The 15,296-nt window shown below is 38.3% G+C and overlaps 1 protein-coding gene across 9 annotated transcripts in view; it reads left to right on the forward strand.

Annotated features, from left to right (window-relative positions):
* The window catches only part of L3mbtl3 (L3MBTL histone methyl-lysine binding protein 3), a 129,842-nt gene that overhangs the window by 65,076 nt on the left and 49,470 nt on the right, over positions 1-15,296 (forward strand). For all 9 annotated transcript variants that reach the window (XM_029560971.1, XM_029560973.1, XM_029560970.1 and 6 more), the window contains 3 exons: positions 1,591-1,667; positions 10,671-10,756; positions 13,216-13,326. In XM_029560971.1, coding sequence (XP_029416831.1) covers positions 1,591-1,667; positions 10,671-10,756; positions 13,216-13,326 — 274 coding nt within the window. The remainder of the gene's footprint in view (positions 1-1,590; positions 1,668-10,670; positions 10,757-13,215; positions 13,327-15,296) is intronic.

Here is a 15,296-nt window from a genome sequence, read left to right on the forward strand (position 1 = left end):
AGTTCTCTTTTACGACCCTGTTTGAGATCTGGTCAACACCACTAACCTGAAATTCTTCTCCTTCCTCTATTCCTATGATTCATAGATTTGGTCTTTTCATGGTGTCCCACATCTCTTACATAATCCATTCCTGTGTTTTTAAAAATTTTCTATAATCTTTGCTTGAGTGGTCCAGTTCTTCAATTTTATCCTCCAGTGTTGATATTGTTTTCCATTTTCATTCATTCTAGCCATGTGGCTTTCCACTGTTGTTTCAAGTTGTCTTATCAAGTTTTGCACTTCCTTCTTCATTTCTTCCTGAGTTTTCTTCAATGTTTCTGTCTCTTTTGTGAATTCATTCAGAAGTTTATCCCTGTCTTCTTTTAGCTCTTTAATTTGTTTATTCCTGTGCTCTTTAAATTCATTGAATTCCTTGATCATGTTTATTATTGTTCTTTTTAATTCAGCATCCTGGGTTATCTCTAGGGGATTCTCTTTGTAGAGCCTTCTGGATGATTAGTGGAGTTTGGTGGGGGCATAGTGTTTTGGCTTTCCATTTTATTATTCTTTCGTTTTGATTTTGGCATGTGAATTTCTTTTGTTGTTTATGATTCTGATATGAGAATTAAGTTGAAGTATGCTTCTGTTTGTATTATCAGGGTGCCTAGATCCTTTCTTTATTGGTTATATAAAGCTGGTTGGTACAGGGTTCAGGTTCTCACAGGTTTAATTTGGAGGGAACTGATGGCTTCAGATCAGCTATTCAGGAGTACCCACAGAAGCCCAATTCAGGTTCTAGTTAGGTACAGTCAGGCTTCCTTCACCATGTGGAGGCAGGATCGGGGCACTCTCAGGCAGTCTCTTGCATTTTCAGCCCCTATGCCAGAGGGAAGCTAGAAGAAGGCCAGAACTAGGCACTCTCTGTTGTTCTGCTGAGATCAGAGCTGCTACACAGATGGAGGTCCAAACTCACCCTCTCAGGCTGTCTGCTAGGATCTCAGCCTTAGCCTACCAAAGCCAGATCTGCCCTAGGGCCTTGGGAGGTACCTCAAAAAATCCCAGGTAGGGAGATGGGTATGGAGCAATTAGGGAAAGCTCACCACCACATGGAGGCAGGATTGGGGCTCTCAGGCAGTCCCCTGAGTTCTCAGGCCCTCCACCAGAGGGAGGCCAGAGGGAGTCCAGAGCTAGGCACTCTCTGGTGGTCTGCTGAGATCAGAGCCACTACAGCAAATCCCAGGTAGGGGGATGGGTGTGGTGCAACTAGGGGAAGCTGACCACCAGGTATAGGCAAGATCCATGGGCTCTCAGGCAGTCCCCTGTGTTCTCAATCTCTCTGCCTGAGGGAGGCCAGAAGTCTGCACTGGCAGTCTGCTGTGATCAGAGTCCCTACACTGATGGAGGTTGGAACTCACCCTCTCAGGCTATCTGCTAGGATCTCAGCCTTGGCCTACCAAAGCCAGATCTAGTTTAGCATTTTTAATTGTATAAATTATAATAAAATTCTTGAATGTGTTCATAATCACCAGTTAACGTTCTTTTTTAAAAACTTCTGACAGTATTTGTGCATCTCTCTGGTAACTACAGCCTTTTATTTTATATAACCTGCAGGTGTGAAGCATCCAGTCCACATATTCATCCAGTTGGTTGGTGTAAAGACCATAGAAGAACCCTTATTACCCCACCAGGTTTGTGTTTATAAGATGTATAATGTTATTCATATATTTCAGGAGTTGCTGTGTTTTTCTGTAAAGAGCCAGTAGTAAATACTTTTAAGTTATGTGTGCCCTAAAGTCTCTGTCACAACTATTTAGCACAATTGTTCAAAATTAGCCACAGGAATGAAAAATAAATGAGTGTGATTGTTACAGTTGTGCCTTACAAAAACCCCTCAGCAGGCTATAAGTTGTAGTTTACTCATTTACCCCTGATGGACTATGTTAGTTACTTTATGTTGCTGTGATAAAAGCACTATGACCAAGGGAATATATAAAAAGAAGAGTTTATCTAGCTTTTGCCTCCAAAGGGGCAAGAGTCCATCATGGTGGGGAGGCATGGCAGTGTAGGTGACTGGAATAGGATCAGAAGCTAAGTACTTACAACATCAAGCAGGCACAGGAAGCAGAGAGCAACTGGAGATCTGGCAAAGCTTAAGAACTCTCTAAGTCCGTCCACCCCACCCCCACCCCCCGTGACTTGCTTCCTCCAGCAAGGCCACACCTTCTGAAACCTCCAGAAATAGCACTGACAACTGGGGACAAATGCATAAATACTTGGAGCCTATGGGGGACATTCTCATCCAAGCCACCAAGTCAGCTGTATTAAGCATTGGCTTAGTTTATATCAGAGCCTCAGATATCTTCTTTGACAAAGTTTTTAAAAGATTTGTTCAGTCTTCAACTTGAGATTTCTTTCTGGACTTAATTCTGTTAGTGCCAGAAATCAATTGCTAAACTCTGACAGGTAAGAAAAGCGGATATGGCATTGCCACGGAGCAGGGACTACATTTTATCAGGGTCAGTTTTGACAGAAGCATGATGCTCTGTTTCAGTGAAAACTTGAGGCTTTAGGTTTTATTCTCAGTTTAGAGCCCACACATGTGCTTTCTTTATGTTGTTGTGATCCCTGGTTCCAAAATTTTTTTGAAATCTGTTTTCCAAAAATTGATTTTTGCAGCCTGTGCTAACGGTATCTCTGATCCCTGAAGCCTTTGGGTGCCTTAGCTGGCTGCCGCTTGGCCATGTTTCAGCATACTCACTTTCTCTTTGACAGGGAACAATGTAACTACTGCTGAATAGTGCCCTTGTTATGTGTCATTTTAAGTATATTTTTATGTGCTAAAGAACAGATTCCTCAGTGTCATCAAAATGAAGACTTATTTTTGAGCATGTCGCTGTTAAAGGTGCCATGGTCCCTACAGGTAGGAAAAGGCAGGGTCACCAACTAACTTGAAGCTTCATTGCTCAGGAGCTGGTGGCTCAGTGGATACCTGGGTAAAGCAGACCACCTTAATCACAGGAAAACAAGTTTCCTGATAGCTGTTCTGTGGATGTACCCAATGGCATGTAAGAGCAAAAACTCAGATTGCAACTTGAAATGCTAGCTTTACTCCATTCTAACAGCTGCCTACTTTTTAAGGTTCATCTTCAGAATACCTGATTATTTCTTTAGTCAAGAGACCAAGCAACCATTCTTTAAACCTGCAGAGCCACTCCCTTCTGTGTTCTGTTTGCTCATATGTTGAAGGGAGGAAAGGAGCTTATTTCCTGGCTGGTTTACATAGCTGAGGATGAAAGAGACATAAGTCACAACAAGTTAAAGAAAGCTATTAATGGTTCTGTGGCCCAAACCTGGTGCTACCTGGAAGATGCCTTATGTTGATAATTGCAGAATTAATCTTCTGCCACTGTCACTGTCTAACCTTCTGTAAGGATTTTTCTATTTCCTACTTTAATATCAATCCTTTCATCCACACCACCATTTTTCGTCATAAACAGAGTCTGGTAGGAAATGAACGAGTGAATGATGGACTCTTACTGTGTCCTTGGGCAGGGATGGTGTGCAGCCTTCCTGCTGACTTGTTTGTGAGGCCCAAACCAAGTTGTCTATCACCTTCTGGGGACTTTTATAATCAACTGAAAGAAAAACAATACAGCTTTTGACAAGTTTTTAAAGTACAGGATTGCATGTGAAAATTATCCAAATAATCGTATGCTTTTAATGCCACTGAACTGTACACCTGAAATGGTTAAAATGATAATTTTAATATTACATAAATTTTACCACAATAAAAATATTTAAAAACAAGAGCAACAAAGAACCAGTCATACTAAGAACCTTGTTTACAATGAGTGCCTGTGCTGTTTGTTCTTCACCTCATAGAAAGGTGCTTTTCTTTAAGGGATCAGTATTACCTTTTGTCTGAAAAGGAACTCAGCCACCCAGTCTCCTTAGGTAGATGTTCTGTCGCTCCTCTTGCATCATGTACTGTGTATATTTTCAGGAGACTTATTATATACTACATTTTCCTTTCTTTTCACACAATTTTAGCATTATTTCTCTCTCTCTCCCCTCCTATATAGCCTCATTCCCACCCCAATTAAAGTATTCCCCATTTCCCCCATTTCCCCCTTGATAACACCTGTCTCCTACTATCCCTCTCTTTTGAGCTTTTTCTTCCCTTTTACCCCCATGATTCCTTTCCATTTTCCTGGGTCCTTTGGTTACATCAGGATATATATTCACATCTCAGGATTTAGAGCTACGATGCTCAAAAGAAAGAGACCACATAGGTGTCACTTGTTTTTCTGAGTCTGGATTATCTCACTTAGTTTAACAGTTTCTACTTCCATCCATTTATCTGCAAATTTCATGATTTTGTTTTTCTTTACTGCTAAGTAGAACTCCATTTTATAAATGTACAACATTATCCAGTCATCAGATGAGGGACAGTTAGGTTGTTTCCATTTCCTGGCTATTGTGAAAAGAGCAGCAACAAACATGGCTGAGGAAATATCTCTGTAATAGGACATTAAATCCTTTGGGTATATGCCAAGGATTGGTATAGATGGAACATTAGTAAATCTACTTTTAGGGGTTTTTTGTTGTTGTTGTTTTGGTTTTTTTTTGTTGTTGTTGTTATTGTTTTCTGAGATAGGGTCTCCCTATAGCCCCAGCTGGCCTGGAACTCACTCTGTAGACCAGGTTGGCCTTGAACTCACAGAGATCTACCTGCCTCTGCCAGAGTGCTGGAATTAAAGGTGTGCGCCACCATGCCTTACTTATAGTTTTTTTGAGAGTGTGCCACACTGTTCTATAGTGGCTCAATAGTTTGCAATCCCATCAGCAGTCACTGAGGGTTCCCCTTTCCCCACATCCTTGCCAGCATTTGTTGTTACTTGTTTTCTTGATATTGGCCATTCTGACTGGAATAAGATGAAGTCTTAAAGCAGTTTTAATTTGTATTTCCCTAAATACTAAGGATGATGAACACTTTTTAAGGTATTTCATAGCCATTTGTATTTCTTGAGAACCCTGTTCAGATCTGTAGTCCTTTTTAAAATCAGTCCTATGTTTTCTTAATTGTTTGTTTTTTTGAATTCTCTGTAAATTCTGGAAATTAATCCTCTGTAAGATGTATAGCTGGCAAAGATTCTTTCCCACTCTATGGGTTTCTTCATTCAATTAGTTGTTTCCTTTGCTGTATAGAAGCTTTTTAGGTCTATGAGGACCCATTTGTCAATTGTTGTCCTTCAGCTGGCTGGCCTGCAGCTCACAGATCTGCCTGACTGTGTACCCCAAGTTTTGAGATTAAAGGCATGTGTCTCTACACCCAGCATATGGTCTTCGTAATGTGTTCCTGAATTCAGTTTGCAGTATTTTTTTGAGAATCTTCGTGTCTGTATTCATCAGGAAAATTGATGTGTAGTTTGTTTTTGTGTGTCTTCTTTCTGAGTATCAGCATTTGTTGGCTTCATAGAAGAGTTTGATAGTGCTCCTTTTCCTGTTTCATGGAACAGTTTTAGGAGCATTGGTGATAGCGCTTCTTTAAAGTTTTGGAAGATTTTAGCAGTTCAACAGGTGCTGGGTTTTTCTTTGTTGGAAGACTTGTTATTACTGTTTTAATCTCATTTCTTGTCATTAATTTGTTAGGTTATTTACATCCCCCTGATTTTACTTTGGTAGGTCATGTATGTCTAGGAATTTATCCATTTTTTTTCTAGATGTTCCTTTTTATATATATATTTTGGAATATATTCTCAATGTATTCCCTAATAAGTCTCAAGACTTATTTGGAGTGTTTTAACCTTTCCTTTTTTATCTCTAATATTATTACTAAATTAATTATATTACTTTAGGTCTTTGCTCCTTCTTTGGGTTAGTTTAGCTAGAGGTTTATCGATCCTGTTCATTTGTGTGTTTTGAATTTTGAGTTTTTATTGAATTTTTGTGTATTTCATACAGAACATATTAATCATCTTTATACCCCCTACCCCATTGGTACTCTCTCATAGCCCCCCTACTGGAATTCATGCATTCTGTCATTTGTGTTAAGGCCTATCAAGTCAAGTTAGTGTCCCCAGAGGTCCCTCAGTGCAAGTTCATCCACTGAGGTTTAGTCAGCCTATGTAGAGTCCTTCCCTTTAAGAAGATCAGCTCTTCCTCACCCAGCAGTAATCAGATACCAGTTCTTCATCTAGGATTGGGGCCTGCTGCCCATTTCCACAGTTCTGTGCTGCGTTTTTGTCTGCATGAATTTGCATGGGTCTTGTGCATGCTGATACCATTGCTGTAGATTCATATGAGAAGGGTCCCAGAATCCTGTAGGATTCTTGTCATGCACCTCCTCCCTGGCTCTTACAGTCTTTCTGCCCCTCTTCAGTGGTCCCTGAGTCCTGGGTGGGTGTAGTTTAATATAGGAGTCCTGTCTAAGGACAAGTATTCTACAAACTCTTAATCTCTATTCTTTGGCCATTTGTGACTTTTTGTGTTCCTGGTCCTCTGCTGTATGAGGAAGCTTTATTGATGAGAACTGAAAGATGCATTAGTGTTCTCTTTATTCCTTGTTTTATGTTCCATGAGCCTTAGGTTGTAGAGGTTGCATTATAGATGTGCTACTTAGGCTTGGGCAATTCACAGACAATCTCTGTGGTAGCCAGTTGAGGAACTCTGTAATAACCTTTGTCTGTTGGAAAGAAGCTTCTTTGATGAGTGGTTATTGGAATACTTGTCTGTAAATTTAAAGATCCATATTTTGCACAAAGTAAGAAATTAAATTTATCTAGGGATGTGACAGCCTTGGGATTTTCTCTAAGATCTATGACCTCTCCAGCTATGTGAATTTGGCTAGGTTTACAGTATCACACATGAGTTTCTTCCCATTGAGTGGGCTTTTAAGTCCAATTGGGTAGCTGTTGACTACCCCCAAGATAAAAGTGCTATTACTGCATCAGTGTTCTTTGCTGTGCCAGTCATTGATTATTAGGCCTTGAAGCAGGGGTTGGACCATCGTTTGATGTTCTCCCTTAGCAGCTTGTATAGTGTTCTCTAAAACTATGAGAGCTAGCCTTCAGGGGAGGTGGCTTCCAGGTCAGTTCCAGCTCCATTGCTCTAAATCCTGTGTCTTAAGTATGTCCTGTCTTCAGCAATCGGGTCTTTCCTTCAAGTTCTGGGAGGCAATCAAAGGCTGTGGCAATAACCTGTGTGATTTGGGAGTCTCTTGAACTACCCTGGTCAACAGCTCAGAGGAAGGTTTCTCCTGTCTGGCACTGTTTCTTGTAATGTAGCCTTCAGTGTCAATCCAGTTTATTTATTTCTAAGACCTAACTCTTTTTTTTGACTGATTCCACATATTGTTCTCAAAGTCTCATTTTATTAATCTCTGATCTTTATTATATCTTACATCTTTTCATCTACCACAATTTAATTTGGTTTCTAAGACCTTGAGGTCTTTCCTTAGGTTATTTATTTGTAATCTTTCTGTTTTCTTTTAGTGTAACCACTAATAGTTATAAACTTTCATCTTAGAACTACCTTAACTATACCCTGAAGGTTAATTAAGCTGTGCTTTCAGTTTCTTTTGATTTTAGAAATAATAGTAAAAAAATCTCCTTTCTAGTTTCTATAGTGACCTACTGTTCATTCAAGAGTGTATTATTAAATTTTCAAGTATTTGTGTAGTTTCTGTGGTTTCTGTTGATTTCTCGTTCTATTATGTTATGATTTGGTAAAACACAAGCAATATATTCTAATGTATTTGTTAAGATTTTCTTTGTGGGGGTGAAGAGATGGCTCAGCAGTTAGGAGTACTGGCTGCTTTTGCAGAGGAACCTGGGTTTGGCTTCCAGTACCCACATGGCTGCTAACCATCCATAGCTCCAGTTCCAGGGGGATCCAGTGCTCTCTTCTAACCTCTGTAGGCAATGCATGACACAGATGTGTTTGCATACATGCAGGGAAAACACTCACACACAAAATAAAAAACAAAGTAAAAAAAAGTTTTGCTTTTTGGCTTAAATTATGGCATATTTTAGAGAGTGTTTTGTGGAATACTGAGAACAATGTGTATTCCATAGCTGCTGGGTGGAGTAACCTATATGTATCTGTTAAGTCCATATATCTTTTTTATTTTGAGTTTTCCAAATTATATGTTAATACATGCTTGATCTTAAGTTTAGAGTGAAAATGAAGATAGCCATACATTTTTTCATAGTTTAAAACTCTGTTAGCCTTTTCCCAATATAGTTTCATTTTATGGAATGTTCCTATTGAAGTTACTTAAAGTATGCAAGATAAGTTCATTAAAATATGTTGTAAAATGTATGCATTAGATATAGGCTTGCATATTTCCTTTTTACCATTTATTTAAAACTGTTTTAGATGTAGAAAAGTTTAAGAAATAGTCTAAAATTCATTTGTGCTCAGGCATGGGCCTGAGGCCCATTCAAATTTGACAGCTGTCGCAGTGATGCCATTCATGCAAAAAGATCACTCACCACACTAAAGTTGTATTCTAGGCCCTCAATTGGGTTCTCCTCAACTGTTGAAACTTAAAGGCTCATTTTATACAGTGTGACCTGATTTGAGTATGATCATGATCAGAACAAAGTTGTACATATTTTGCCAAGAATATCACTATGTTTTCATTGTGTCCCTCTCTCTATAGGGGCATAGTATTTCACTCTTATTAATTGCTTAAGATGATATTTGCAAGTTTTTTTTCCATCGGTTTACTTATTTTCTTCTCTGTAATTAGTTAAGTATTTTCTAGAAGGATATTTGAGATTTTGTAACTATCCCTATGGGGCGGGTCCCTGTCTCCCCGCATTGCTGGGGTGCACGCGTGTCGCAGCACCGCGTTGCTGAGGCTCTCCGCAACTACTGGATGCTGACGACTCTATGGGTCGCTGCGCTTCCAGGCGAGTTCCGTTCCAAGCTACCGGGCACTCCCTTGAAGTATGCGATCCACCGGCCGCCGGATCACGTGGGGAAGTGCAAGAAAGGCGAAAGCAAAATCTCCGCGAGTCGTTGTTTACGAAGGGACAGCCCCCTCCGGAGAGACTGAATCGTAGGCAGTAAGACACAGAATTCAGCTCAGTCAGGTACAGCTCCTTTATTCAGTGACTCAGCCCAGCTCCAGGTCTTAGTGATTCAGCTCCGATTAATTAGGGGGAAACCAGGATATTTATAGTGTGGGGGCAGTAGCAAAAGTCTTAGTTGATAGGTGCTTTGTAGGATGCCCCATTTACATGTGGTGGTGGGCTTCCATCAGGCTGCCAGACATTGCCTGATTATCACACAGGAAAAACCTGGCAGTTTCTGTGCCAGAGGCCATGTTTTTGGTAGGGCATCTGTGGCGGCCACTTCAAAAGGTGAGTCAGGAAGAGAATAAGAGACACCCTGCTGGAAAGAGGAGTCTCTGCATAGAAACACTGAGCTCACCCTTGGACTATCTGGACATGGAGAGACTACTACCCAAAACAGCAAGAGTCCCCAACATATCCCCTATCTCTTCTTTCAATCAGTAGTTTCAGTATCTGCTAATAGTTCTAGTTGGTACTAATTACTATGGTGACAATTGAGAAATGTTACTCAGTAATGGTAATTTTTCTTATTGCACTATACTTTGTATGTAATTAGTTGATATTCTTTTGCAAAGAATAGCTTTTGCAGTTCTCGGCTATTCATCTAGTTTATTTATATTATTGTGGAACTGTAGACTACTAACTTTAGCCATGAGTTTTATTATTGATTTTCATGTACATTTTTTGAAGATTTTACCAAGTGAGATCCCTTTAAACTGTCTTCTTTCTATCTCCTTTTCACATATTCTTCTCTAATTTTTTTTTTTTTTTTGAGACCTTCTCCCTTTTGGCACAGCCAGGAGTATTATATACTTGTTTATACTCAGCTGAGACATATCTAGATGCTAAGACATGGTTGCTATTGTGCTTTTTGCTAGAGGGTGGGGAGATGCTATTTCCAGGCATCTCAATGAAAATAGGAAATATACATATATAACTATATAGAAGATTTTATATTCTTTTTTATTTCTTTGTGTACATGTTTAAAACCCTGACTTGATACCATGAATTGGCCTGGATTCAAACTGAAAATTAATTAGCTTCGTTCTAGTTTTCCTCTGTCCATATTTATACCTACCTTCTCAGTTGGGTAGAAGCCTGGCTTCCATTATCTCTAATGTAGTCTCACATTTTTGTCAGTCCCTTTCGTGTAGCAAATTTTGTACCCTACTGGGCTACGATTATGTCAGTCTAATGTATTGGGGACTCAGGAGGAAACAAAAGGTGGCAAGGAGGAACGCAGAGATGGTTGTTTTTACATAATCCAATAATATGTTCCATGACTTGGGCATGTTTCTTTATTCAGCTAACAAAAGGAAGAGCTATCTGAAATATTTACTATAATATATATATAAATCTTATGTATTATTGTTAATATTTTCATAAAGCTATTTCATGTAATTTTCATCTAAAAATAATAATGATCAAAATGAAATAAAATTGTTATTACAAATAGCTCTAGTTGTGTTATTACTTTTAAGTTGTTCTTTGTGTATGAACATTCTTTCCTATTAGACTGATCATGCCTCATAATTTTTGAGGGATGGTTTGTTATCACTGTCATTTTTATTACACCATCATAGGATTCATGTTTTCTTTGTTTCTTAGGATACCCAAATGTGAAACACTTTTCTTGGGATAAATACCTAGAAGAAACCAATTCTTTACCTGCACCTGCAAGAGCTTTCAAAGTGGTGAGAGAATGTATTTGATTAGTATATGTTGATGATGATACTGTCTGTTCACTGGAATTTAAGAAACAGAGATAGTGCTAGGCAGTAGGGACAGAAATGAGAAGAAAACAGAATGCCAAAGAAGTTGTTTGCCAAGATCTACAGTTTTGAGTCAAAATTGTTACTGTAGTTTTTGACTTTTTAAATAAAAATACTTTGATTTTGGACGCTAATGTCTTCTTGGGAAATAATGGTACTTGCACTCTGGGTGAATACAAGTACCTTTCATCTGAAAGACCCAAACCAGACAGGGAAGTGTTTGCCAAAACACATTACATCTGTGATGCCTTTAGATAATGTTTATGGCAAGCTCGTATTCTGGTTTTTATTTCATTTTATTGCTACAGATCAGCATGTTTAATTATTAAAATGTAAAATTGTATGTTTTCAGTACCTTATCTTCTAACCCAGGCTCATAGTTCCCATGTAGAACTTACTAAAATTCAAGGAAACCTCATGTCTGTGCAAAAACCGGTTTTTAAAAGTTTGTTCCTTCTCAGATATCTTACTTTTGTGTGTGTGAATGTGTTCCTGTATGTATGTATTCATATGTGTACACCCACATGTGTATACATGTCAGTGTGTGTGTGTGTGTGTGTGTGTGTGTGTGTGTGTGTAGACCTGAAGACAACCTTAGTTGTCATCCCTTAGACTCTGTTCATCTTGTTTTCTTGACACAGAGGTCTCTTGTCAAGTAAGCTAGCTTGGCTGGCCTCTGCCTCCTCAGCAGTAGGATTACAAGTGTACCTACACTATTTTGTGGTTTCTAGGGATCAAACAGATCCTTGTCAGCATTTTACCAACTGAGCAACCTCCCCAGCCCTTCACATCTCTTACATTATGATTTATATTTTCTCATGAATTTAGAGGAAAAATAGATAATATTAAATAAATTTTAGGAGTCAGGTCTGTGACACATGCCTGTAATCCTAGCACTTGATAGGTGAGTGAGGGCACCATAAGTTCAAGGCCAGCCCAGGTGATGTAGAAAGACCCTCTTTCAAAAATAAAGTATGTATACTTTGTTGTTTTTTAAAAACGTGACATTGTCATGATAAATAACACTTTTCTTTAAATGATATTTTTACAAATAAATTGCTAGAGATTTTAATGATAGAATTAGTTACTAGGTATGGATTCAAATTGGATTAAAAAAGAATCAAATTATCAAAAATTTTTAAGAGCAAAACCATAGTAAATGGAAAATAAACTGTGAAAGAATTTGTATGGTTCTACCTGACAGTACATTCAGGCTTTCAAACAGAATAATATTGAGAATTATATCATGTTTATTTTTATCCACCCTCTCTAACTTCAGTGATCTAACACAGAGCAGGACTGCATTGTTTTATACTGGATACAGTTGTATCAGGACCAGTGTTTGTGTCTAGTATCATATGAGAGGGAGAACCAAGATTTATCCACCTTGGCCTTCAACATGGCTTGTGGTGCTGGTTCTTTACCCTTAACATAATTTTCAGCCTTAATGTTTAGAGCAATACTCTTATTATGTGGTACCTCCATGAGAGATGCCAGAGGCCTAGAAAGTACATGTAACTTACTAATACCACCCCAAACCATCACTTATACTGCCTACAGCTTCCTCTGAGATTTCTGGTTTCTGATGAGTATGAATGTGTCATTGTCATTCTTTCTTTTTTTTAACTTTAAAAAATAACTTTATTGAGAATTTCATACATGCATATAAAGTGTTTTGATCAAATTCACGTCCACTCCCTTCCCTCTAGAACCTCCCATATCTCCCCATCACTTTTTTCTGACAACTTCATGTACTCTTTCTTTCCTTCTTTCTCTCTCTCTCTCTCCTTCCTTCCTTCCCTCCCTCCCTCCCTCCCTTCCCTCCTTTCCCTTCCTTCCCTTCCTTTCCTTCCTTATGGGGTTTTTTGCTACTCTTAACATTCCTCCCCCAAAGAGGTAACCTTAGAAATCATTTAAAGGTGTCGTTAAGAGCTGATCATCTTGTTTGGATTGATTTTTTTTTTTTTTTACGCTGCAAGCTGTCTCCCATTTTTCTTTTTTCCTCTTACTGCTATGTCCAGTCTTGATGTTTTATCTTAGTCACATTAATTCACAAGTGAATTTCATATTTGTTGATTTTTTTTTTACCTTGACACCTCTAACCAACGAGAAAAATTTCTTATCTTCCAAGAGGATAATCAAATTACCATAGCCTGTTTATTTTTATCTTATGCCTTTTTGTCTCTCCTCAGCTAGGCACTCGGGTTTCCCTTCCACATGTGTGTTTTGAGTAGAAAAGTGTCACCCAAGTCTAGTTTGAGAATGAGAGTTTGAAAAGCTGGTGTCCTGCACAATTTGACTGTTGCTTACTATTCTTTGTAACATGGAGTTGACAGCTCTCCCGCTACATCTCACTACATGACATCTATCTGTTATGGCAGAAACCTCCACATGGATTCCAGAAAAAAATGAAACTTGAGGTTGTAGACAAAAGAAATCCCTTGTTTGTCAGAGTATCAACTGTAGCAGACACGGATGATCACCGGATAAAAGTAAGTGTTCTCTGTCATAGTTTGTTTTTTTACCTTTTTTACACTAGGTCTTGCAGAGAAACTTTAATGTTCCCAGCATATTTTCTCTTTAATTATGGATCACGATTTAATATTTTGAATGTGTGTTTGGAGAAAGTAGATATAATACATTAGATGACATTCTATTTAGAAGGAATCAGATGCTTCAATCTCCAATACTACACTTTTTAAAAAGATGAATTTTTTTTCTTTTATCTGCATTTATTTTATGCTCAATTTATTCCCATGCCATAAGTTTTTGTTTCTTCAGTTTCTGCTGGGATGTCTTTTTCTTTTGTGCACCCTTCTCTTCAGGCTTAGGAACAATTCGTTCCTTTTCAATGAGGATCATTTCGATATGATGGGGACCACATGTATGGGTTAATCTAACCGTGAGCTCTATACGTTCTGCAAGGCATTTTGGGTGGTTGTTCACCTGGATATGCTCAATGGCTAGAGAGTCTACATTTAGACCCTCAAGTTCAGCATTACTCTCTGCACTTTTAAGCATGTGCAACAAAAATTCAGCACTGTTTTGGGGTTACCGACCCTGTGTCCATCCCCAGTGTTTGGCCTGGACACACGTACCAACTCCACCATTATCCCACTGGAACATCACGTACTGTTTCTTTAAAGCATCTTTTAGATACTTGGTAGCTTTTTGGATATGCATGCCCTTGATAGCCTGGGCAGTTTCATGGGTGTTCTTAAAGTGAACATGAAGATTGGACCTCTTGATTTACGTGATTTTGTAGGGTTTTCTAGGTCAAGAGAGTAGGGAACCGTTTCCACAGGTCACCTTAGGAAGAGGAAAACATGACAATTTTTGAGCACTGTGTAGATATAGTCTATTAAAGTATAAGTAAAGACAATAACTTTATAAATAAATCAGGTTTTGCCAGAATTGAATTAATAAAGGTCAAATACCTCTCCTAAAGTAAGCTAATGTCTAGAAAGATGCATTTGGCCCATTAAGTCTAAGTATGGTACAGACAAGTATAGTGGTTACTGTATGAAGCCAGAGTCCTCAAGAGTTCCTGGCTTTACCACTCCTGTCTCTCTCAAGCCAAATAGTACCTGTACTATTTACTTCAGAGGAAGTAAATACCTTTTCTGTTAGGAATAATGACATTTGTAGTAATAGTGAATCTTTTGTTGCACGTGCCATTTTACAGGGCTCACTGTGTGCTCGTGCTATTTGACATTTGAAGTAATTGCAGTGTGGATAATGTATGACATCATCACTACGGATGAGGCAGCTTAGACGTAGTGCTTTGTTCATTGCTGGCAGGGGAAGAACTCTCAGTGCTATGCTGCAGGGATCTTGAGTATGTGCTCATTTTAAAACAATAATAACTCAAATGCATAACTTTCTAATAAGATAATGTATGAGAAAATAAATTTAAAATAACATTGAAAAATTATAAAAATGTGCTATTTCTGTACAACAGAAATTTTAATATTCAGTTCAGTGTGTTTAAGATTCATTAAGGTTCAGCCAGTCCAGTATGATGGCACGTGCTTATAATTCTAGCAGTGGGAGCCAGACAGGAGGATCATGAGTTTCAGGCTAGCTTGCCTATGTTAACCTTCATGTAGAGTATTTTCATATTAACTGTAGTTGGTTGTGATGTGTAAATCATAAAGGAATCCCTATTTTAGAACTAGAATTTTTAAAATGGTCTAAACTAGCAATGAAAGAACTATAAAGTCAAGTCCAATGCTATTTTACATCAACTTGTTTATAGTTACATAAGAACTTTTTAGTCTGGAGCATAAAAAAAAATTAACCATCATATGACTGCTAGTAATATGAAGCATCTCAGTTCTTCTAAAGAGCAGTTTGGCATCAGAATATTAGAACATTGTTTATCCTGTAATTCAAGAATTTCAGTCCTTGTTGTTTAGGGGAGTAACAGGAAGGAATGTACAAAGATAAAGGTTCAAAGGGA

The sequence above is a fragment of the Nannospalax galili genome, unplaced genomic scaffold, assembly GCF_000622305.1.
Source record: "Nannospalax galili isolate Female #2095 unplaced genomic scaffold, S.galili_v1.0 scaffold53, whole genome shotgun sequence".
In the NCBI taxonomy this organism is placed as follows: domain Eukaryota; kingdom Metazoa; phylum Chordata; class Mammalia; order Rodentia; family Spalacidae; genus Nannospalax; species Nannospalax galili.